The 22,737-nt window shown below is 45.0% G+C and overlaps 4 protein-coding genes across 5 annotated transcripts; all 4 read left to right on the forward strand.

Annotated features, from left to right (window-relative positions):
* Positions 1–2,036, forward strand: lhx6b (LIM homeobox 6b; the record flags this gene model as incomplete). The annotated part of the gene is made up of 7 exons (XM_061278417.1): positions 1–159; positions 235–356; positions 923–1,143; positions 1,229–1,329; positions 1,444–1,539; positions 1,613–1,808; positions 1,951–2,036. Coding segments are annotated over 7 exons (981 nt in total), but the record flags the coding sequence as incomplete, so codon positions are not given.
* A 3,254-nt stretch (positions 2,037–5,290) lies between these two features.
* On the forward strand, positions 5,291–8,802 carry krt1-c5 (keratin, type 1, gene c5). Of its 2 annotated transcripts, none has more exons than XM_061278962.1 (9): positions 5,291–5,414; positions 5,760–6,159; positions 6,228–6,310; positions 6,643–6,799; positions 7,247–7,411; positions 7,545–7,670; positions 8,069–8,286; positions 8,367–8,395; positions 8,511–8,802. In XM_061278962.1, the coding sequence occupies exons 2-9, from the start codon at positions 5,773–5,775 to the stop codon at positions 8,624–8,626; spliced, it is 1,281 nt and encodes a 426-aa protein (XP_061134946.1). In that variant the 5' UTR covers positions 5,291–5,414; positions 5,760–5,772; the 3' UTR covers positions 8,627–8,802. The 2 variants fall into 2 exon arrangements, with proteins under 2 accessions (XP_061134946.1, XP_061134947.1); XM_061278963.1 differs by having other exon boundaries at positions 8,514–8,802.
* Positions 8,803–9,669: 867 nt separating this feature from the next.
* LOC133154034 (protein shortage in chiasmata 1 ortholog) lies at positions 9,670–16,972 on the forward strand. The gene is given in 25 exon segments (XM_061278418.1): positions 9,670–9,714; positions 9,798–9,927; positions 10,416–10,575; positions 10,775–10,868; positions 10,933–11,071; positions 11,136–11,219; positions 11,686–11,824; positions 11,915–12,009; positions 12,079–12,258; positions 12,562–12,726; positions 12,997–13,185; positions 13,297–13,482; positions 13,556–13,648; positions 13,712–13,869; positions 13,952–14,024; positions 14,259–14,322; positions 14,525–14,700; positions 14,771–14,876; positions 14,950–15,061; positions 15,131–15,252; positions 15,412–15,499; positions 15,564–15,719; positions 15,757–15,909; positions 16,068–16,632; positions 16,887–16,972. Coding segments are annotated over 25 exon segments (3,558 nt in total).
* A 1,992-nt stretch (positions 16,973–18,964) lies between these two features.
* On the forward strand, positions 18,965–20,514 carry tal2 (T-cell acute lymphocytic leukemia 2). Its single transcript, XM_061279698.1, has 2 exons — positions 18,965–19,035; positions 19,789–20,514. The coding sequence occupies exon 2, from the start codon at positions 19,818–19,820 to the stop codon at positions 20,166–20,168; it is 351 nt and encodes a 116-aa protein (XP_061135682.1). The 5' UTR covers positions 18,965–19,035; positions 19,789–19,817; the 3' UTR covers positions 20,169–20,514.
* Positions 20,515–22,737: the final 2,223 nt, after the last annotated feature.

A 22,737-nucleotide genomic window follows, 5' to 3' on the forward strand; every position in this document is an offset into this window, starting at 1 on the left:
ACACCTCCGCTGCAGTCCAAGCTGGAGGTGAAACAGGAGGCTGGAGTGCGCAGTCCTCCGCGGGTCGCCTGTCGCTGCTCTCCTCCGGCGAAGCCCGAGCAGCGGCCGCAGCTATGCGCCAGCTGCGGCGCGGACATCCACGACCGATACCTGCTTAAGGTACAAACACGCCATCTTTTATTCTTTTTGCCCGTGGTTGTACATCAAATCAACATTTGTGTGTTTGTGTTGAAGGTGAACGAACATCACTGGCATTTGGGCTGCTTGGAGTGCTCCGTCTGCAGGACTTCATTGCGCCAGCAAAGCAGCTGCTACATTAAGAACAAACAAGTTTACTGCAAGCTCGACTACTTCAGGTAGGACAAAAGGAAACGACAAGATGCAATTTGTGTGCAAAATGTGTGTGAAAGTGATATGCTGAGGAATTCAGTGGATACAAGTGTAGAATGTGTCATGGAAGAATCATCAATTGTAAAAGTTACAGAGAGTTTTTGACATAGGTGTCTTTTTTGATTCATTTGTAAGCCATTTATTTTTAAGCGAATCTTTTACGATAAGTTTGAAACGAAAACAACCTGCTACATTAAAAATACAAACAACCATATATAAAACCGTACAAACATAATAAAAAAATGAATGCTGAGAAATAAACTGCTATCTACAGAGAGTAGGGAGGGACACGGAGAGCCAAATTCAATTTGCGTGCGAGTGTTTGGGTGTGAGTTGTGACCTACAGCAGCTCCTGGCGAGTGTTCTCATTTCTGGATTTGTGCGAGTCTTAAAATGCATAGGCGACTGTGCCGCTGCTTGTCACAAAGCAATCAACCAAGCCACGGGTTGTAATTATAAAAACTCTTCAATTGGGGCATTTCTAGCTCAAGGCACCACAGTGTTCATTTAACAATCTTGCCATGTTGTGTAGCAGGTTTGGAACCCAGTGCACCCAGTGTGGCCGTCAGGTGTACCCCAGTGACTGGGTACGGCGTGCGCGGGGCAGCGTTTACCACCTGGCATGTTTCGCCTGCTTCTCCTGCAAACGCCAGTTGTCCACAGGCGAGGAATTTGGCCTGGTGGAGGGCAGGGTGCTCTGTCGCGCCCACTATGATGCCGTACTGGACAACCTACGCAGGGCCGCACAAAACGGTACGGTAATCCACACGTTCTAAGCGTATAGCGGCTAGCATGAGAAGCTAACGTAGCAGTCAACACACTTGTGCTCTTCCTGAAGGAAGCGGTCTGACCCTGGAGGGGGCTCTGCCCTCCGACCAGGACGGCCAACCCAAACCTACTAAGAGGGCGCGGACGTCTTTCACGGCAGAGCAGCTGCAGGTAGGTGGCGCTATAAACTTGACCACAGTAGACCTTAAACTTGACCTTAGAACGTAAACTTCACAAATAAACTCTCATAGATCATTATCTTGGCCATTGGTCTTTTTGGTGCAGGTGATGCAGAGCCAGTTTGCCCAGGACAACAACCCTGATGCTGTGACACTGCAGAAACTGGCGGAAATTACGGGACTGAGTCGACGGGTCATACAGGTACGAATTGTTTGATACCTACAGAAAAAAAAAAAAACTAACTCAAATGAAATGGACTTTTGATTGGTTGCAGGTTTGGTTCCAGAATTGCCGTGCTCGCCACAAAAAGCTACCTCCTCCTCCTGCTGCTAGTGGATTCCCTTTTCAGAGTTTCTCACTAGCCAAAGTGTCTTCCTCCTCCTCCATCTCTCAGGATGAAGACCACAGCCAGTTTTCCTCTTTCACCAGTTTGGACAGACAACTACTGGGCCGGCACGGATACCCAGACAGTAAGACATTTGATTCAACAACCTTTACCTACCCATTGGGTTAACATCCTGTACCAACTAATCTACTTAGCTACCTGACTCCTCTATCTATCCACATCAAGCAACTAAATCATCAACCATTTGTGTCATCTTCTACCTGTAGGCCATCCCTTCACGGCATTTGCAGCTAGACCAGGACACTTGAGCCATGCTGGTCTTGCTCTACCACAAATGCCTGCCAGTCGCTGACATTCTGCTTCTACTTGTCATGATAACGTACGGTCAAAGGTTTGAAGAGCAAGTGCCACCGATGCCCACACAACGCCCGCGAGAGGTGAAGGTATCAAAAGGGGCAATACAGAATAAGAATAGCGTAGTCCCCGGTGTCAAGAACTGAAAACACTTCATTAGAAACTCTGGGATGACTTAAAAGCAGATTGTAAAATGTCAAGAATGCCCGGCGCATAAAAAAGCAGTTATTTGTGAATATTTTCTAAGAAAAAAAAATTGTTTAGAGAAAGATATTGAACCGACCGTGCAGTTTTTCCGTTTTGTATTGTTGATGAGCGCATCAGCGTCGTTTTGTTCTTGTGATAAAACGGAGTCAAAGTAGCACTCGGCGTTAACTCAACAGCTGCTTGTACATGAATCGATATTGAATAAAGACGAGGTTGTCTTTAAAAGTATGGCGTTGACGTAAAAAGTGACTTTCTTAAACATTCCCATTACCACCAGCAATTGTGGGTGATCGATACGTGCGTCTAATGGCCATTGATCTGACAATTTGTTGGCGCTCTCAACGTAAAGGATCTTCACTTGTCTCAGCGACTGATAGCTAATAAGACGATGATGCCGTGGAAATTTATATATAAATACTTATGATTGGTTCAATTATGTTACGGATAAAGTACAATATTATTACATTGACAAGTTACAAATGTCAGTGGTGTTGCTAGCTCATCTTTTTTTTGTAATTCCAGCAAAATAATCAGACTGACGTCATTGTTTGAAACTTTGTGCTGTAATGAGTCGTAATTAGCGCCACGCTAACATCAACACAAAAGGCGTCCATTTTGTCTGATCCACTCCAGGCAATTTTGGACCACCTGCCAGCACTACACTGCACAAAACAAATCAGCGTCAAAGCATGCAACGTGGAAATCCAGCGTTTGGGGTGCTTTTGATGGTTCCTCAGGATCTTCCCTGCAAGTTCGCCACCATGCGCAACCCAGCGCTGATGAATACAGTCCTGATTGCACACTAATCACATTTATTATACAACAAATACTGAGATGGGCTCATGTGCTGCTGAGTTTTTTTTATCTTAAGTATCTCTAGTGGATCTGTTTTATTTTTTGGTTTAAGGTGATCACTATCATAATTACTTGACAAATCCAGTTGTTCCGTTCTTTAGATCATATGTGTCTGGACATAGAAGCGCCTTGAAAAACAAATATTTTATTCTATTCTAGTCGTCAATTGGCTGATGCCTTTTCTTGAGATAAGCTGAAGAGACAATACAAAAATAATTTAACATTTGGTGTATCATAATTAAACACTGCAAACAAAATCCATCTGGTGTGATCGTCTCTACCACCAGGGGGCAGTATAATTCAATTATGTAGACACATGAAGAATAATTCTGCTTCTACTATTGTTAAGTGTAAGGTGCTGCGATGTTTTATGTTTTTTTTTTCTTAGTCAGTTTAACTGCAGAGAGGGGCAGGCAGCCAATAGGGGTAAGGCATTTAATTTTTTAGCGCAGAAATATAGACACAAGACTTAATTTGGTGTTGGGTTATTGAGTTGCTCTGACTAATGCAAGTTAATAATAGCACAAATGTGTGCGAATGCGATTGAGTAAATAATGGAAGTTACTGTAGGTGAGTCACTGAATCAGGTCAGTCAGTCACGGTCATACGATCTTCCCTGGAGACTCAAAACGGGTATCACACACTTTTTTTTTTTATTAACCTATACTGTACTCTCACGCCAAGTTTAAAATATATTGTACATGCACTTTTATTTTATATATATATACACTATATTGTAGCATTTGAAAAGAGATAAAAACACAAGAGCTAAAGACAGACAATATTAAGTTACATTAAAGTTGATGTCATTGCAACAAGCAACTTAGATTTAAATTGGATGATTCTATTAAAAACATATACTATATAAAATAAAAATTACTCAATATAAATGATTTATTATGCACTATTGCGTGAAACATTTTTACAACATTTTTAATTTCAAATATAAATAAAAGAATACATTTAATTAAAAAGGTAATGTTAACATTTTTATGTGGTTAGTTGAATATGGCAGTGTTAAATAGTATGAACTAACCATTGATACCATAACATTATATCATACTAAAGTTCATGTAATTGCATGAAATAATGAAATACAACAAGCCAATTGTTGGATTTTGTTTCCCGTTATTGATAAAGCCAGTATGGTCAATTTTTGGGCTAGGTAAATCCTGTCTGCTTTGTGGTGACGGATGGATATCTTACAGGAAATGAAAGTCAATATGGCCTGAACAGCAAAGAGTCAACATGGCTGCGTGTGAGCGTTTTGTGCACGCAAAACCTGCTTTGCACTTCAGGCCGGGAACGCCCTTTCATTTCTCAGGGGTCTTTGCTTTCTCCTCATTCTTTGGCACCTTTGTTCCAAGCGCCAGGGCCCGCTTCTCACATCCCCGTCGTGCAAACCCGTTGTTGAGTACAAATATGCGACCAGTGTACTTTACTCGAGTATCGATACTTTTACCTTTACTCTCTACGTTTTGACAACTGACATCTGTACTTTCTATCATATTTATCAGAAGTTGGAAATTTGTAGTAAAACTACAAAATATTTGAAAAAATATACATTTTACTGACTGTTAGAATAATGCAAACGCTAAAAAAGTTTGAAGACAAACAGTGCCTTGACAAATTCAGACATTCAATGTAAAATAGTACTCACAGTCATATATTCTTTATCATCTGTGCACAGATGCCCATCCGTCATAGTGTCCCCGGTGGCCAACCCAGGCAGCAGCACAATGTCCATGGAAGTGAAGAAGAAAGTGTTACAAAATTGGGTTAATTTTTTTAAAATTCTACATCATTATGTCATCACTGTATGTCTTCATAAAGTACAATATCATAGAGTGATTTTTTTTCGGATTTAAAAAAAAATACACTCCAAATGTTTTTCTTGCTTATTTGGTGAGGCTAGAACGGATTAATGGCATTCCCATTCATTTCTACAGAGAAAGAGGATTTGTATCTGAACTTTTCCTTTAAGTACTTGTGTCACTGGGGGTCAGTTTTTGGAGCGCACGTGTGTATCGTCTTCCATCGCCAAATGCTTGATACGAATGTCAATCCGGTTATTCAATTCACATTTATATCACCTAACAATCAACTATTCTTCCAAGTTGCATTTTGAAAGGCAACTTTTTCCACCTCCGGGGTGTCACGTTGCCTCCTCGTCCTCGTCCTGCCTCCTCCTCTTGCTCATAGTCTCCACCCTAAGGGACTGAGAGGCGATCCTGTGCAGCCAGACTCACCTGCACAGCCCCGTTTCCCACGGCCAGGACGCTTCGCCCAGGAGATCCCAAGCTTCACCAATTGCGTAAGTCTAACAAATGAACAACAATAGAATTACAAGAAATGAGTGTTCCGAGCCAGGGTGAGGTTTTAAAATAAGGCATCAAGTCAGGGTTATGAGTTTGAATTTGGCTTTCTAGCCTGGGTTGGCGTTTCAAAGTAGGGTTTCTGGGCTGCGGGTTTCTGTTACAGTTTCAAATATGGCTCTGAGTGTATGTTGGCAAAATTAGGTCTCAAAGCAAGTGTTAGGAGTTTATGTTGCCTGGGATTGATTTCAAATATGGGGTTTCAAGCCAGGCTTAAATTTCAAAATTGCGTTTGAAGGCAAATGAGACTAAAGGCACAGTTTAACACTGGCCCGTTTGTGTAGAATTCACAGGAGGATGGCGTCAACGCTGTCTGTGCGCAGCTACTCGGTGCGCCAGCCTTCATTCTCTAGCGTGTCGGTGAGGGATGGCGCCAGGAGCGGCGCCCGCTCCAAACCGGCCATGTCCATGGCCGGCGCCCTGTCGCGCTCCGTGTCGGTGGGCAACGGGCTCCACCTGCTGGGCGCCGGCCTGTCCCTGAACGGGCTGGGAGCGGGGGCCAGCGAGAAGGAGACCATGCGGGGGCTGAACGACCGTCTGGCCAACTACCTGGACAAGGTGCGCTCCCTGGAGAGGTCCAACGCCGAGCTGGAGATGAAAATCAAACAACTGATGGTGGAGAGGCAGCCCAAAGGACACGACGTGGACAACATGATGGCTCAGGCGCACGCCATCGGGCAAGAGGTCAGGATCTTGGAATCTGCTTGTGCAAAAACAAGACAAGGCGACTCAGCAATGTGTGGCTCCCTCAGGTGCGGAAGAGGACGCTGGAGAACGCCCGCCTCATGCTGGAGATCGACAACGCCAAGCTGGCGGCCGATGACTTCAGGGTCAAGTGAGAGGCACACAAACTGTATTCATTTTCGCACGTGAGCGCCAGACTGCCAAGCCAGGTGGATTCATGACTTTTTCCGCCACTGTGCGAAATGACAGCGGCAGAATGCGTCCATTTGAAACATTCCATTCCATGTCCACCATCATGTGAAGACTTCACCTCCTATGAGACATTGCAACAATATATTTCAAAATACTAAAAAGGATCGGTTACTGTATCAACATTGGTATCGGTATCAGCAGTGGTATCGGGGTTTTGGTATCGCTGTACTTGCCATATCACTCCAATTGGCCAAGTGTCGTCACACTATTGTGATTATTCCGTCCATCCAGGTGGGAGGCGGAGGTGGCCTTGTGTCAGTCGGTCGAGCGCGACTGCCAGGCCCTGAGGCGAGCCAAGTCCGATCACGATCAGATTATCTCCATGCTGAGAGGGGACCTGGACAGCCTCAAGGAGGAGCTCTACTTCCTCAAGAAGAACCACGACGAGGTTAGGTTTCCAAATCGATGGCATTTCCAGGAGTTACAGAACTCACTGTGGTCACGGAACAAATTAAACTTGTATCTCGTATCGAAGCGCATATGTCATCATTACCGTCCACAAACATCCATAAAGTACTTTAGAAGGGTTTTTCAAGCTACAGTTTGCCAGGAGGATGTCCATTAAGTATGTACAAAGGCGGGCAGCTGTGGTTGTAAAAGGCTCCCACCGTGTTTGCTTTTGCTATCGGTGGCACGGCTGAATCAAACCTGCAGTGTTTGGACAGTGACGAAAACCTTCCAAAACATCAAGTGTGTACAGCCACACCTTCAAGGCAGGAAAGTAGACACACAATGCAAGAAGAAGAACCTGGAGGCCAATTAGCCTACAGCATGGAAGGCCGGTATACTTATGGAATAGTCAAAATTGAGTTTTTTGGGGGTTGTTTTTTTTCAGGAGAAGAGCTCCCTCAAGGTCCGCCTGGGCAATGAGCAGGTGAACGTGGAAGTGGACGCCGCTCAGGGCCCCGATTTGGGTGCCATCATGGCCGAGCTGAGGGTCCAGTATGAGGGCATCGCACGCAAGAGCAAGGAGGAGGCCGAGACCTGGTACCTCAAGAAGGTCGGTCAGGTTTATGCAAATCCTCTACAGCGTGTATATGTTTTTAAGTGATGATTTTATGTGTGTGGAATATACTCCCTATGTTCAGTGCAATGCGACACGTGTGTGTGTGTGTGTGTGTGTGTGCGTGTAGCTGGACGCTGTGCAGTCGGAGGTAAAGGAGAGCAACGAGGCGCTCCGATGTGCCCAAAGCGACCTGGGCGAGAGGAGACGTTTCCTGCAGGCGCTCGAGGTAGAACTGGACAGTCTTCGCAAGCAGGTAACCGGCAGTAAATAAATAATAAAAATATGTTAAAAAGCAAACCTGACAGCTTTTTCCGAGCTCTCCCCAAACATTTTTTGTGTCGCATCGAGAAATGTTCTCAGCTGGTGACGTTCGTTGCGGCTACAATCAATCACTGTGATAATTTTGACGCTGGGGTGATACACACACCGTGGAAACAATTTGAGTAGACTCATACTGGCCATGATTCATGTTTGCTCAGCACACACAAAGGGAGCGTATTCATCACATTGATGATATTGTGTTGATAGCCATGTCTGTTTGACGAGAAGTCACTGATGAACCAACATGACCAACATTTACCCATGAGTAGCAAGGGTTCACTCACTACCTTGTAACACGGACAATTAGTACCTGGATTGTGCGTTTCCCAGGCAGGCATGCTGGAGGGCAACTTGATGGAGACGGGCCACAAGTACTCGGTGGAGATGGACCGCCTGCAGGTGGCGCTGGTGCAGCTGGAGGATGAGCTGTCTCAGCTGCGCCTGGATATGCAGCGCCACAAGACCGACTACGAGCAGCTTCTGCGCATCAAGCAGAACCTGGAGATGGAGATCGCCACCTACAGGAAGCTGCTGGAAGGAGAGGAGATGTAAGGACGCTTTTAAATGTAGTCGTGCGAGGGAGGTGAAGAAACAAAAACTGGTTCTGACTGAGCTTCTTCTCTTGCAGGGTGAAAGAAAAACCTCCAACTCCTAAAAGTAAGTCCTGAATTACTAGAAATGTTTTTTAAATTACACAATAAATTGTTAAGTACAACTATACATACTATGTATATTGTTTTTATCGTATTTTGTCCCCCCACCCTCCCCTTAGAAGACCCTGACGTGCGCACCAGGAAGATTGTCAAGGTGGTCACTCAGACGATGGTCAACGGCAAAGTGGTGGATGAGTCCAGCGAGGTGGAGCAGATTGAGGAACATAAAAAATGAGCAACTGTGGAGCCCGACACAGCCCTAAAAAGCGCCTGCTGGTCCATGGATGAAGCTTCAAGAAAACCTTATTGATGGCAATGTAACTTTGCCAAAAAGGATGCGCCTTGTCCTGACATATTAGGAAAACTGCAATTACATACAAATAGAATCATCATGGAATGACAATTAAAAACAAGCAGTGATGAATGGGGCGTCTTTTTTTTAGGGGGGGGGGGGGGGATTCCTGGCAGATTAGAGTTTACCATTTTGGAAAAATTTTACATTTTATAACAATTTTACATTGTCTTTAGACAGCTACAAAAAATGACCACATCTTATGTGTAGGCTTTGTTTTTCTTATTTCATAGTTCATAATTTCTTATCTACTAATACCGCCACCTGGTGGACAAGATTATATTCTGTTCTGTTTAACAAATAATATGGTGCTGGTTATATTTTAATTTAACTGTTACAAACGTACCGTATTTATCTTAGTAACGCTTTGTCACAAGCTAACCAGCTTTTAAAGGCGTATTTTTGTGCTCTCCACTCCATGGTTCCTCGGATAGTGTAACATAATTTAAGTATTTACAACAATACACCGTAGCGCTGTGTTATGAAATAGAAGCTTTCCACTCCACGGTTCCACGGGTAGTGTAACATAATTTAAGTATTTACAACAATACACTTTAGCGCCGTGTTCGGAAAAAGTTAATACGTATTGCAAAAACGTAGCAAACGGGGGACTTTTAGCACAGCCGTAAATTGTCTCACCTCGTGACGAGCTTTGACGGCCATCGATTTCGGGATATCTGTTGCTACTTGGAGGAAAAAAACAGAAGGTAACTTAACATAAAAAAAAAAAAGTTAAGTTGCGTCTAGACATTATTGTAGTCCATAAGAACAGAGTACTTTTCATATTCGAATAAAAAATATTTGACAATCGTGTCGTTTTGTATACTTGTTAGCTGTAGCTTAGCTAGCATTAGCCTAATTGAATTGAAAATATCCCCCCAATACGTTTAAGATGATTTGGTTATATTTACAGGTGGAAGACAACTATGTTCCCTTGTGCCAGCTTTCTAGCTCTGGATTATGTCTTTGAGGTTGGTTTAAGTCTACAATAAAGCTGAACAAACACCTAAAAAAATGACATGATAAAACAAATGTCTATAAATCCTACTTCCAGAACAGAAACAGTTTGACGGTGATGATGGACTTGTTAGCACTCCCCACGCCTTACATATCTTACAAGGATGACCATTACCCTCACAATGGCGCCTTGGTGGAGGATACCTACAGGAAACCGTGGGTCAAAGGTACACATCTGAAAGACTATTTTCTAATCAATGACTAAGATTATACTAAATTACTAAAATTATACTGTGATGATTGTTTAGGGAAGGTCATTTCCACCTTTTCACCCAGCACTTCTGTCCTGGATGACCTCAGAGAAACAACACAACACATTAACTCAACAGAAAAGTTACGTAGCCCTTCAAACGGTGGTTTTGAATCTTTTCACTAGTGGCTCATAGCAGATTTTGTTTACAATACAACCCTACGTCTGCAGTTCTTAGAATGACAGCAGCTTTGTTCTGCTCCAGATTTCATGACCCTGGGAGTGTCAAGGGCAAGCTGGAGAAAGTAGCGAGCTGTCTGGCTGACTCAGCAAAGCTTGCCCATCTGTGTGAGGACACCTTCGCCAGGTTGACTACGCAGCTGGATTTTGGAACTAAAGACAACGGTAAATAAATTTGTACGGCAAGGAAAATTTGCCACTGGAATCATTGTTGGATTTTGGCAGATCTGCTCCTACCAGAAGACATGGTGGCTGCCAATTTCCTGCCTAGTTTGAAACTTTTGCCAACCCTGAAGAGCAAAGTGTCCCGGCTGAAGACCCTGTTGGTGGCCGACCCGCTAATAAGCATGAGCGGAGACTCCGTCATTGAGGAAACAATATTCAGGTGCACAAGGGTAGTACAGATACTTGACTTAGAAAGCCACCAAGTGCCAACTGGAATGTACCAACATACAAAATTGAAAAAGAATTTAACAGCCACGGTGTGGTATTTATACTTCATTACTTCCCACCACTATCTAGCACATACATGTCATAAATACGCTTTTGAATGCAAGTGTAAAGTGCTGATTCCAAACTTATAGACACTGCGTGCCTTACGAGAGGTCCAGTGATGAAGCGCACTTAGAAGATTTCATCACCGAGGTGTTTACAAAAGAGTCACTGACACCAAACGAGGTAATTTAACTCACATTACAGTTGTTTTGTTCTCTTGACTGACTGCTCATTCTTATTCTGGTAGCCTTTGTTATTACCCGAGCTTCTGGACAATCACATGATGACCGTCAACTACCCCAGAAGTTTCTCCAGTGTTTGTCATTGTTTGAATGTGGTCGCTGAAGAGCCTGAGCAACTCCCCGACCTGGAAGCACTTTTTAAAGGTAACAAAGGGGTCGGTGACCTTAACATACAAATGACAAAAGTTTTGTTGTGTTTGTCCTCCAGATAAATCAGCATCAGTGGACATTTGCCATTTTCCTTCAGTGGAATCAACTGGCAAAGAAGACTGGATGAAGGATACCCCTCCAGGTTGGTATTAGAAACTCAGGTTTTGGTACTACTGAAGCACCGGTGTTCATACGTCATGTTCCGGTTCTGGTACTATAACTCTCTAGTGGGCCTGTCCAGGTATTATAATAACTTGGGTCGGGTTGTAGAATCTGGTTCTGAGACTATAAAAAGGGCTGGTAGTGGTTCTGTAATATAACTGGACTTGGTACTGGTACGATAACTGGTCCGATACTACAATGACTTTGGTATATAACAAGGCCTTATACCGGTACTATTGACTTGGGCTTGCAAATTTCCCTATTGTGAGACAAATAAATATATCAGGATCTGGAACTGGTTTTACCACAGTATTTCGGTGCTGGTATTGGACATACCTAGAAAGTCTGTTTGCGGTACTTGTTTTCAAACTGACCAAGTAAAATTAATGCAAAGGTCCGCACTTAAAGAGGTCGAGATTTTTCCGCTGTATTTTGTTTTTCTTTAGAGTGGGTAACGCTTCCGACCGAGATGGAGCTGGAGCTGGAGGTGACTCTGACGCCACCAACTGCTGACACCAGTCATTGCCATCCCTGTCTGAGCTCACGTGACCTTCAGAGGGAAGAATTGTCTCCAGTGGGCATATCGTGAGTGATGACGGGACAATCTGTAGACTTTGTACATATGTACTGTCAATGTAGTGTTTTTTTCTGGATTTTATTTTTATGACACTTTAGATCTTTGGTGCCAGCAGAATCTCAGAAACAGTTGAGGGCGGTGCTTTGGAAGGCCGAAAAGCATCCAAACTATGTACTGAGCTTGCTTTTTGCAGGTAGAATCAAGATTTTCCCGGGGTAACATCTGAGTTACATTACATGATACAATTCGTATCTTTTGACAGAACCTGAAGTAGAAGAAGCAGCCGTTGACTTTGAGCCTCTGAACGAAGCCTTGAAGTCAACCTCCCTAGAGAGTTTGGCTATAGAAATGGAGATGGGAGAATTCTTTGGTGATATGCGGGAGTCCCCGGAGAGGCTGACCACTGACGTTCCTTCTCGCGAGGACTTCAACAACGTGTTAGGTTAGTGTGAGCTCACTTTCGATTTTCTTCAGCACGTGTTGCATAAAATCTTCACATAACAGAACTTTAGTCAAGCTCAGACGTCATGGACTTCCAAATCCTCGCTAACTACAATTTCTCCTGTTGTCTCTCAAGACTGCTTCCAAAGTATTTCACCTGAACCGGAAGAGTCTAAAACTGCTCTCATCTTGGTCCCAAACTACACAAGTTCTGCTGAGTTTGCTCAAAAAAGGCTCGCTCGTGACACAAACGAAGTCAAATCAAGCTCCGACCACAGAAGCGCTAACAAGTCATGTGTCCAAGTGTCATCCGTACCTCCTCCTTCTAAGCTGGACGCCAACTTCAGAAGCCAGAAAACGGACAAGAGAGGCGTCGTCACAGCAGCCGGACTTCATCCGGTGCAGCACACCGACCCGGTGACCGCCTTCATGATGCTGAGATCGCAGCAGGCGTCCACTCCCACTGCAGGTGACGTGTTGCGAGAATCTGCTATTGTTTAAAAAAAAAAAAAATTCAGCTTTTTTACATTGATATAAAGTCTGTAAAAAATTGAAATTATGCTGACATACGGAAATCAATCACCTATGGGTGATAATGTACATTTGCGAATGGGACCTATATATGCCTGTATATAAACATAGCTGTATGAAATATATCTGTTCCCAACGGCCTGCAGATCGGAGCGTTGGTTCCAGGGATTTACTGGGTTTCGAATTTGTGATCTTGTGTGTTGTTCAGCACCAGAGGAAGAAGAAGAAAGGCTCTCTGTGGTGCGGCTTACTCCTCGGCAGACACGCAAAGCAGACAGGAAGCGCCCCACCAATTCTCTATTTGCAGTTGTAGCGTCAGGACACGCCACTAGAGGGCAGATGACCGCTGCTGCTCAGGATGCGCCCCAAAGTAGTGTGATTCAAGTCCAAGCCACCGGTAGGTGGTGAACCCGCTTTTACTTGCCATACAGAGACAAGACATGATGTGTCAGGATAGAGATGAACTTTTTCCAGAAGAACTCAAGATGTGTTTTAATGTCACCCTCAGGCAGCCAGCGTCAGGCCTACCGAGAACTGCAGTCTCTGGCCGGGCCCCGTCTGTCCTCAGCCACAGAGCTGGGCCTCAATCTCCCGACCTGGAGGGACTTTGAGGGCCTGGCCTCGGACCAAACGCGCTACGTGCTCAAACAAAGAGAATTGGCGACGCGCAGGGCAACCCCAGCGGCGAGAGGAGGTAGGACTCAGGGGAAGGATGATGTTGAGAGAACCGTTCAAAAGCGGCGCTGTTGACGTGGTGTTGCCTGCAGATGAGGAGCCGCTGTTCCACCAGGTGCTTGTTATCCACACGCTGGTTAGAGCTAAGGAGCTGCTGTTGAAGTGTCACCTGAGCGCTGCCGTGGGTTCGTAACAACATTGCTGTGTACTTTGATTCTCGCCTGGACCAATAAACTTTTCCGCTTTAGATTACCTGAGCAAGGCAGAGGAGACTTGTACGGACACGGGTCTGATTCGGCTGCTGAGGAGGCTGCACATCATTTCACACCTCGGGGGCAGGAACCACGAATCCGACGTCAAACTGCTGGAGCTGCAGAAGCTGGTGGCGGAGCGGCTGCATGACAAAGTCAGTCAGTATTTGGGAAGAAAGATAAAACAGTTTGAAACCCTCACAGCTACAATAAGATGATACTTTTGCTTTGCTGCAGATTCTTATCATCGTGTCACATAACTGTGACCAAAGAATGTCCACAATCGTGCAAAGCTTGAAACAACTGACCGGTAAGTTTTAACATGTTATTGACAACTTTGCACACTAGGTGGCGGCACTAGACTCTTAATTGAGCTTTCAGCCAATGGAACATTTGAACAGTTTCTTATGTTGAGATGGTGAATTTTGCATTTCGGTCAGCTGTTAACCGCATCATAGTAAAATAAAGAGAACTCTTGACTCAGTACTACTATATAAGCATGAAATACCGTGACAGTGTTTAGCTACTATTTGTATCTCTGCAGCTGTATGTACAGTTCACCCCGATAACGACAGCAGAACACTGAACGGTGCTAGAGTTGTTAAAAGGTGGGTAAGAACATCATCGCTCATGCACTTAAAAAGTTTAGAATTGTGGGCGAGGCTGGCAACATTATTTCATTCATTATATATTTTTTATTCTTAATCGGCCGATTAATCGGTTAATAATTTGAATCGGTCTCGAACTAAAAAAAACTCCATAGCTGTTAGGCCCTACTTCTAAGTTGAGTCCTTTACCTGGTCCGTATAGTGTTCTGGGCAGCAGGTGTGTACTGGTGTATGAGCAGCATCTGGGTCCGGACTTCCCGTGGGACATTTTTTCTCTGGTGGTGGAGTACGACAGCCCGGGCCCCTCTCCGTGGGCGACCGTCTGCAAGGAAAGGAGAGTGAAGCACCTCACCTTCGACACAGTCCTCCCCAGCGGAGGTAAGCATGCGACTCGCTCGGCCCGTTCTAGTTGATCCGGGAGGTGATTTTGTTCTGACTATTCTCACAGATGAGCAGGAGAGCGAGGAGAGCTTCGAGGACAAGGTGGCGTACGTGTTGTTGGTGACGGAATCGCTCCTCGATCGGCCTCTCCTGCCGCAGATGCTGAAGTCTACGTAAGTGTCGCTTATGGTATATACTGAAATTAGAAAATTTGGTCACCTCGAATTGTTTTTGCTGGTATGGCAGATTCAACATAAAGCTACTCGAGAGAAGCCACTGTCCATCCCTGCAGATGCTGGGCGGGACCAATTACTACTCCATCATCACGGTGGACGAGAGCACCGCCATCGTCATTCAGGTAGACCGACACGCCACCTATTGAACTCCTGTATTATTGTAACCATATTTTGCATATGTGTGTGTGTAGGAGCAGGAGGAGCTGTGTGAGGAGCGAGCCTGTGAGGCGATTGTGATGAGGCTCACCGCTCTGTCGTTGCAGTACAACTACTGTTGGATCATACTCCACGACCCGGACAGCAAAGGAGGAGGGTCAGTTTCCACTCAGGTTGCTCAACATTTGATCTGATCAGTTCTCTTGAGGAGTAGAAACTGGCAGCTAGAGGTGGATAATGCCACTTTAACATTCTCGACTCGTGTTGCCATCTCGCTGCAACATGTGTGCGTTCAAGTTAACGTGCGTCGGTGCAGGTTCTCCAGCGAAGCCTTCAGCAACTTGGTGATGATCTACTCGTCAGTAGTGCTTTTCGGCATGAAGTTGGAGGACCTGGATGTCAAGGTACCGAGCCATTTTGTGTGGATTCTTCTGCGATATAAGAATGGAATGTTCCTACCTACGATAGGTGCTGATTGCATCAGAGGTAGCGGAAGTGGCAGGGTGGGTCAAACAGATCTGTTTCCTCAGCCTGATGTCCAGCGCTCGCAATCCTGTCGACTATCTTGAGCGAGACTGGCTGGCTGGCACGCCTTCACAGGTGAGCTCCACGTGACCTCTTCCTATTTGTCACCCCATTTACCCCCCCCCCCCATGTTCACCAGGAGGAGCTTATCCTGTTGCACTTTCCCTGCATCAACCCGCTGGTGGCTCAGCTCATGCTCAGAAGGGCGCCCTCGTTGCCATGGCTACTGGCCGCCTCTCTGACGCAGCTGGTGGAGATGTTGCCAGAGGTGCCACACAAGGTCCTGAAGGTATGCTCACAGGACACTTCAATAGGTACACAGCACCATCCAGAATATAAGGGCTATGTCAGAATAATTTCAATTTTGAAATAAATGGAGATGCGTATGGGCTCCTCTTCTTTCTTTTTTTTTTAGTTTATAGTGATACCTTTTTTTTTTTTTGTCAGCTGTTTAGCAACATCACTTCCCTGTATGAAGCTCAGCCAGCCCGGTCAGGTCCAATCCATTCACTTCCTCCTACTGCTCAATCTCTTCCTCCACCACCTGAGATGTCCATTCCCGCTCCAGAACTATTTCCTAGCACCAATCCCAGCTTCCTCTTGGCCCCAGATGACACAGAGAACAGCTTGTACTCGCAGGGAGAACCTACTTTTTTTACTCACGACCCAAAATGGCCTGCCGGAAGACCGGAGCTTAGTGGCTTGTCAGGAGCTGATCTCTGGAAGGGCAAAACCAGCCAGAAAGCGGTGCTAACAGGTAGCATGGGCCAAAGCAGCGTGGCGGGAATGATGATAGAGAGGGGAAGCGGCGAGTGGTCGCAACAAGGCCCGAGTTTCTTGGACACCACCTTCAGCCTCCTCAGCCCACCTTCAAAGGGCCCATTGAGGAGAGGTGGTCCGACTGGTACAGGTTCACACACGGGAGGGAGATCGTCAGTGATGTATGGGTCGAGATGCTGGATGGGACAAGAGAGGAAGAGAAATGAAGATGCGGCAGACTTGCCTCGAATAGGTGAGATATGGTCGTAGGTGGACAGTAGAGGACTCGGAAAATGGTGAGTAGACAGGTAAGTAGTTGGTTGATTGATGGTTATATTCAAAGGAAGGTAAATGGTTATGAAAACAGATTGGTTAATGGGTAAGGTTGGTAAGATTTTGAATCGATAGGTGGGTTGGTAGAAAGGTACGAAAATGTGGTTGGGTAATCTTAAATATAATAAATATTAATATAACAAATAATCCTGTTTATGTTTGTGCGTTCTTTAGCGCTGACACCTCTGAAAAAAAGCCGGCTGAGCTACGAGAAGGTGCCCGGACGAACAGACGGACAGACCAGACTGAAACTCTTTTAAATGAACTGTTCATTTCCGCTTCGGCGTTCACTGTGATGTTTCGCACGTTCACAATTGTTTGGTTTGCTAAAGTATATTAATGACAGTTGCTGTATTTAAAAACGGTGCTGTATTTATATCATACTGTTTTCCTGTGCTGTATTTGTGCATTTAAACAATAAAACGCTGAGTGTGTCAAAAAAAACATTCAAGTGTGGAGTGCAGCAATCCCCTTATCACCACCTAAGCATGTGGAGAGAGAACGCTTATCTTTACCAGCCAGCGCAGTCAAGCAGCTCCCAGAGGAATGATCCGCCCCATCACAATCCCACCCCCCCCCCACCTCCACAAGTCCTCCAGACAAAGACCACCCCTGGGGACTTGGACTGGGAGAGTCCGGACAGGCTCATCCCACACTGACTGGCCGGCATCAATAACCAACTAACGAGCCTGTGACGCAGGCAAGGGGGGGGAAAAAAAAGACAGAGACAATGTTGTTGAATGGCACAGGAGGAGGGGGGGGGCGGTGAGGGGGGCGTGTCCAAAGAGCTGCGTTAAATGCTCGGATGGGTAAACAGCGGACGTAATGGCGTGCTGATTGTACGGTGGGAAAGGGGCCGCCTGTGTAAAGGTCGCCTCGTTATCAGCGATCGCAGCCGCAGTTAAAGTGTCCGCCAGCATCCATCAACCTGTGTCGCACGTACAGGTGATGGACGGCGTTGGAGGGAAATAAAGGGTTCGATCCAAATCGGAACAAGGTCGTAAACGTGTTACCAAGTGTGATGCGCTTAGTGCTAAGCTTCACTTGATGAAGGTGAAAACTTTTCCAATGAGGAAGAAATGACCACATAAAATGTTGGTTCTGTTGTTCTTTGCAGAGGATAAAGAATATGAACGTAAATTCTGTAAAGTTATTCGTGTCTTTAGGTACTATTCTACTTATTATAAAATGTCCAACAAACCGCTTTACTGGTAAAGGGCAGCAATACAATACAATAGAAGACGCTCCAATATTTGGCATGAGGAGGGTCAGCGCGATGGCGTCGGGCCTGCAGGTGCAGCCTCTTGGCCGCGAGGGCGTCGCCCATGAATGGCTGATTCAGAAAAAAAACGGGCCCGAGGGGGCTAATCCCGGCCCCTTAATCAGATTATGCTAATTCCTACTCCACACAGAGAGTCTCACGGAAGGCTGTGTCTTTCAAACAACACTTGAAGGGTGTAAAAAAAAAAAAAAAAAATATTGGTTAAATCTGGGCTGTTTTTTTAGTAAGCGTGGACAAGCGTTTCCTGGCTAATTTATGTGTGGGGGCCTGGACAGGATTACCACAGTGGCACACAAAACACATATTGTTCACCTGTCAATCTGGATGTGCTACTTTTACCTTCTGTGGGTCGATCGGGTTGAATTCAAACGAGGCTGGCGGCCATTTTAACGGCGTAATGGTGTTTTGCGACGGTGGGTTGTCCCGACGTGTCGACTGCAGTAGGAGAAGAAAGAAAAGATGTCTCAGTTACAGGAAAGTCAATTTTTCACACCGAGGGGAAAAAATAAATAAATAAATAAACGAATCTGAGAATTCTGTGTTTTGTTAAAAATGATTGCAAGCACATCACCGCAAACACACCTCTTGCAATGCCGCGACAGGATTGCGTAATGCAAGCGCAACCTGTCACAAATTAATCCAATAGTGTCATCCTGATGAATGTCCTCAAATTGCGTCGCTATTAAATAATAATAATCGTCATGAAAATATCAATTATCGGGGGAGGCGAGGAGGTGAGTGAGAATGCTCGCTTGAGAGTGTTCACACAGCGATAAGTGATGATGATGAGGAAGGTGCCTCATTGTGGTCATAATAGATGGGCGGTGTGATGGTGTTAATAGGGGGGCGTTGACCACCCCCCCTTGCCCCGCCCCCCCCCCATCTCCCCTCCCGTCACACAATGACCACGTCATTCAGAAGCCCGCTATAAAATGTCAGACGCAATCATGCGGCAGTGTTGTTTTCTGGATGAGTGTCGAAAGCTGGCTCTTCCCTCCGCTCGTCTGCTCATGACCCGTAAAGGACAACTTTGACGACAAGGTAAGGATCACTTTGACTTGTTGATAAAATACGATCGTCGTTGATGACACTTAATGAAACAAATTAGGATTAGAAGAAACTAAAATGCAATCGTTCAAACATGCCTCAAATATAAATAAAGAAATATAAATGAATACAACCGTTTTGCTGATCACGTTCAATATTGTGTCAAAAATGTCGCTTTCAATATTTGAAAATCAATATTAATTTGCACTAACATTCTACAATTTTTGACCCCAGAAAAATCTGGCCTTCCATTTTTTTTTCCTTTTCTACTGAATTTCGGAACTTTTTCTGATTATTTAAATTTCAGTTGTAAACCAATGTTTTCCAAAACAAACTTGGCTCATGCGCCACATGCTGCTTCACCAGCTATTCCAAGTGCACGCTCTATATGTGCAGTGCTTAAACGTACGAGACTATCAAATTTGAGCCAGAATATTTCTAATTGCTTAGAGCTGCCAAACGACGGCAGTAAAGCACTACTTTTCCTTTGGACAGTGCTATGGATTTACAAAATAAAACCCCTCTCCTCACTTCAACAGTTCCTTGGCACCAAGAACCCACAAAACGACACCAAATTAATCCTACCAAAACTATGCCAGTGTCATAACGTGCTTTCATACAAATTTGGGTTCAAATGTTTTTGTCATTTGATCATTGTTAAAAAAAAAAGGGTGATTTTAATTGGAAAACGTTTTATATTCAAATCTGAGGAAGTCACTGAGACAACACTTGCTTGTTTTCGCACAGGAACCAGAGATCCGATCACTTCCTCCGTCATGACCAGAAAGGTGTTCACCAACACGCGCGAGCGCTGGCGCCAGCACAATGTCAACAGCGCCTTCTCCGAGTTGCGCAAGCTTATCCCCACGCACCCGCCCGAGAAGAAGCTGAGCAAGAACGAGATCCTGCGGCTGGCAATGCGCTACATCGACTTCCTAACGCGCCTGCTCGAGAGTCAGGGCGGCGGTGGTGGCGGGCGAGTCGAGCACGCCCCTGCCGCCCTCCTCACGCTGCTGCGCGGCAACATGGAGCAGCTGCGCTCGCCTTCGCGTCCTTGGACGCTGGCCAGTGACACCGAAGCGCCCTCCTCGCCAGGGTCCAGTTGTGGCAGCTCGGAGCCCTGGTAGGATCACTGCCGCAAACGGACTTGCAGACCCACTGGGTCTGACATTCTACCTTTGTGAGGACTGCACATGAGCAGCGTTGTGTTTGTATTGTGCATGGATGTATGACTTGTTAGGTACAGTATTTGTCTACAAAAAGGGGGGCGACTTGTCTACAAAAAGACATTTATCGCCGCGAACCCCTCAAAAAAAGCACTTTTATATCTTTTTTTCACCTCGACTGACGAGATTGCACTGTTGTTTTTTCTTGAAGATGTGAGGACTCGTTTTTGTACAGTTTGCAACTCATCTCGCCAAAGATTGATGTATTTTTGTTTGTCGTGACGCTAATTCACATAATTAGCCTCCGATAGCTCTTTGTGGAATTTATTTCTGTTGTGAAAGAAATATTATTTATTTGAACTATTTATTGAATAAACTTTTTGTTGATGAGGAATTTCTGCCCAACATTCCTTAAATCAGTGCCTTCGGCTCACGTTTGCAAGCATTAGCGTTTTTATTTTTGTATGGGAAGGAGGCGGGGTTGGCTTGGACTGTGGAGGGGGGCTGATTTGTATTTTGGGGGTCTCAAATTAAGCCATGATTTACTGTATATTATCAAAAAAAAATACACCTACTTCTAAAAATGATATTACGACTAAAAATGATCAAATAAAATAATTAATGACAGCCAGGACATGAATGCTACAGCTGGAGCTAAGCTAAAGTTAGGAGTATCCACCGCCTGCTATTGTTTGCGCTTAACTAGGCCAGTAAGTCCAGCACAATGTGACGGGCACAAAGCTGACCATTGACCACAGGCCTGAATGGAGGCAGCTTAACTTGTGACCCCAAAAGTCACCCAAGAGTCAAGCGCTGTCCAGTTCAGCAAACGTGCAGAAGGACGGCCCTCTTTAAAGCCTCAGTGGCCCCGGACTATCGAGTATTTAACCCTCGTGCGACCCTGCAGGATACATGGGGCATTACTGTATTGCTCAAGTCCTATATTTCCGATAAAAATGGGTGCTTGAAAATAAAATGGCCGACTTCCTGTCCAGCAAATTTTGTGCCGATAAATTAAACAGGTGATTTTTGTTGTTGTTGCAAATTTCCATGGGTCGCTAAGGTTTGTAACAAGAATATTTAAAGTTATGCAAACATCATTATTCAGTATTACCTTTAACGTGTCCTATATATATTTATAAACAATCTAAAAATTTAATTTGGAATTTCCCGTAGTATTAAGATGTTATTTTAGTTTTGAATGGAATTTTACTCATGATTAATTCATTCAAAAGGAATAAAAGAATACTACGATGACGGTAAGAAATCATAAAATAGTATAAATGTAAAGTTATTGTGTGATTATATACGACAAGAATCACCAGCTTTTGGAATGAATGACTCAAAGCGACTCTCATGCAAGTCTTGTATTGGATCTCCCGGGTGCAGTCGTAAACAGTGGCGGTGGTCCTTTGAGGCCCTCTAAAAAGGCAGCCGACGACGACTGAGCCCAAGAGTAAACAGTTAGCGCTATTAAAGCAGCCCTAATGGCGTGTTAAAGGGCGCAGAGGGCAGCTGGACACACCGGCCGTCTTGTGAAATCTGACAGCTGACTCCTTTGTGGCGTGGCCGAAACAACGCGCAAATCATGTAAAAGGCCTCGGCCGCCTCGTGCGCGTTTAGACGTGTTTGCCTCTTCATGGTGAAATGAGCTAATGGCGTACAATGCTAAGCTAGGTAGCAGGCAAGATGACACATTTGCATATCACAACAAGCACGTTTTGCTAGCGCAGTTAATCACGTAGCCATTTGTTGGAACTTAAAGGACTAAATTGGTCTTACTGCTTGTGTATCGGATTTTTCAACATAGGCGTTGTCCCATTCGTCAATTTATCGTCTTTAAATTGCGAGCCAAAACATTTAGTCACACACAATAACTGCACAAGTAGTTTAGCAGATACGTAAAGAATACAAATAATAATTAAAAAAAAAAAAAAAAGAGGATGGCCGCTCCTAACTGAAGTTTAGCCTGGGTTGTTAGTGAAAATCATGGAGAGCATTCACCAATTTATTTTCAAATAATATTGAAAATTTTCAGGGATCATAGTTTGCGATATATTTACATTTTTAACGATGATGGACAATTTCTACAAGCGGCGTCAGTTTCTCTGTTCACTTTTTAACATCGTAAGCTTTTGAAACATTACGCCAATGCTTGTCATTTACAGCGTGCACGCATTAGGGAAACGGCAAAAGTGAAAATAACCAAAACGTGTCTGGGTCGCCGCCACCGAGCGCCTGATTGACTATTCTCTCCCAAGCGTGCGTGCGGGTAATCGTCTATTGAGAGCGCTATTCCTTATCAGCGTCGCGCACGCCGCCTGAATCCGTTATCACAATGGGCCAGATCAGTGCGGGCAGCCCCCTCGCTCTCTCGGCAGAGAAAAGAATTTCTGGAGTTTTTGGGCGCCGGCCGATAGGCCCCTGAGCTCTTTATCCGCTCAAAGCCAATTCACACTCACTGAGTTTAAATGTCCCAGCTCACCCCTAGCCCCCCCTTGCTCCCGATGCCCTCCTTCTTCCTCCTCTG

This window comes from Syngnathus typhle, linkage group LG5, assembly GCF_033458585.1.
Source record: "Syngnathus typhle isolate RoL2023-S1 ecotype Sweden linkage group LG5, RoL_Styp_1.0, whole genome shotgun sequence".
Classification (NCBI taxonomy): domain Eukaryota; kingdom Metazoa; phylum Chordata; class Actinopteri; order Syngnathiformes; family Syngnathidae; genus Syngnathus; species Syngnathus typhle.

What these genes read in the sequence shown, in the direction of transcription:
- tal2 (XM_061279698.1), top strand. Translation starts at nt 19,818, where the DNA reads ATGACCAGAAAGGTGTTCACCAACACGCGCGAGCGCTGGCGCCAGCAC.
- krt1-c5 (XM_061278962.1), top strand. Translation starts at nt 5,773, where the DNA reads ATGGCGTCAACGCTGTCTGTGCGCAGCTACTCGGTGCGCCAGCCTTCA. An exon ending in CGCACGCCATCGGGCAAGAG is followed by an intron (nt 6,160 to 6,227) that starts GTCAGGATCTTG and finishes TGGCTCCCTCAG; the next exon opens with GTGCGGAAGAGGACGCTGGA. An exon ending in TGGACAGTCTTCGCAAGCAG is followed by an intron (nt 7,671 to 8,068) that starts GTAACCGGCAGT and finishes TGCGTTTCCCAG; the next exon opens with GCAGGCATGCTGGAGGGCAA.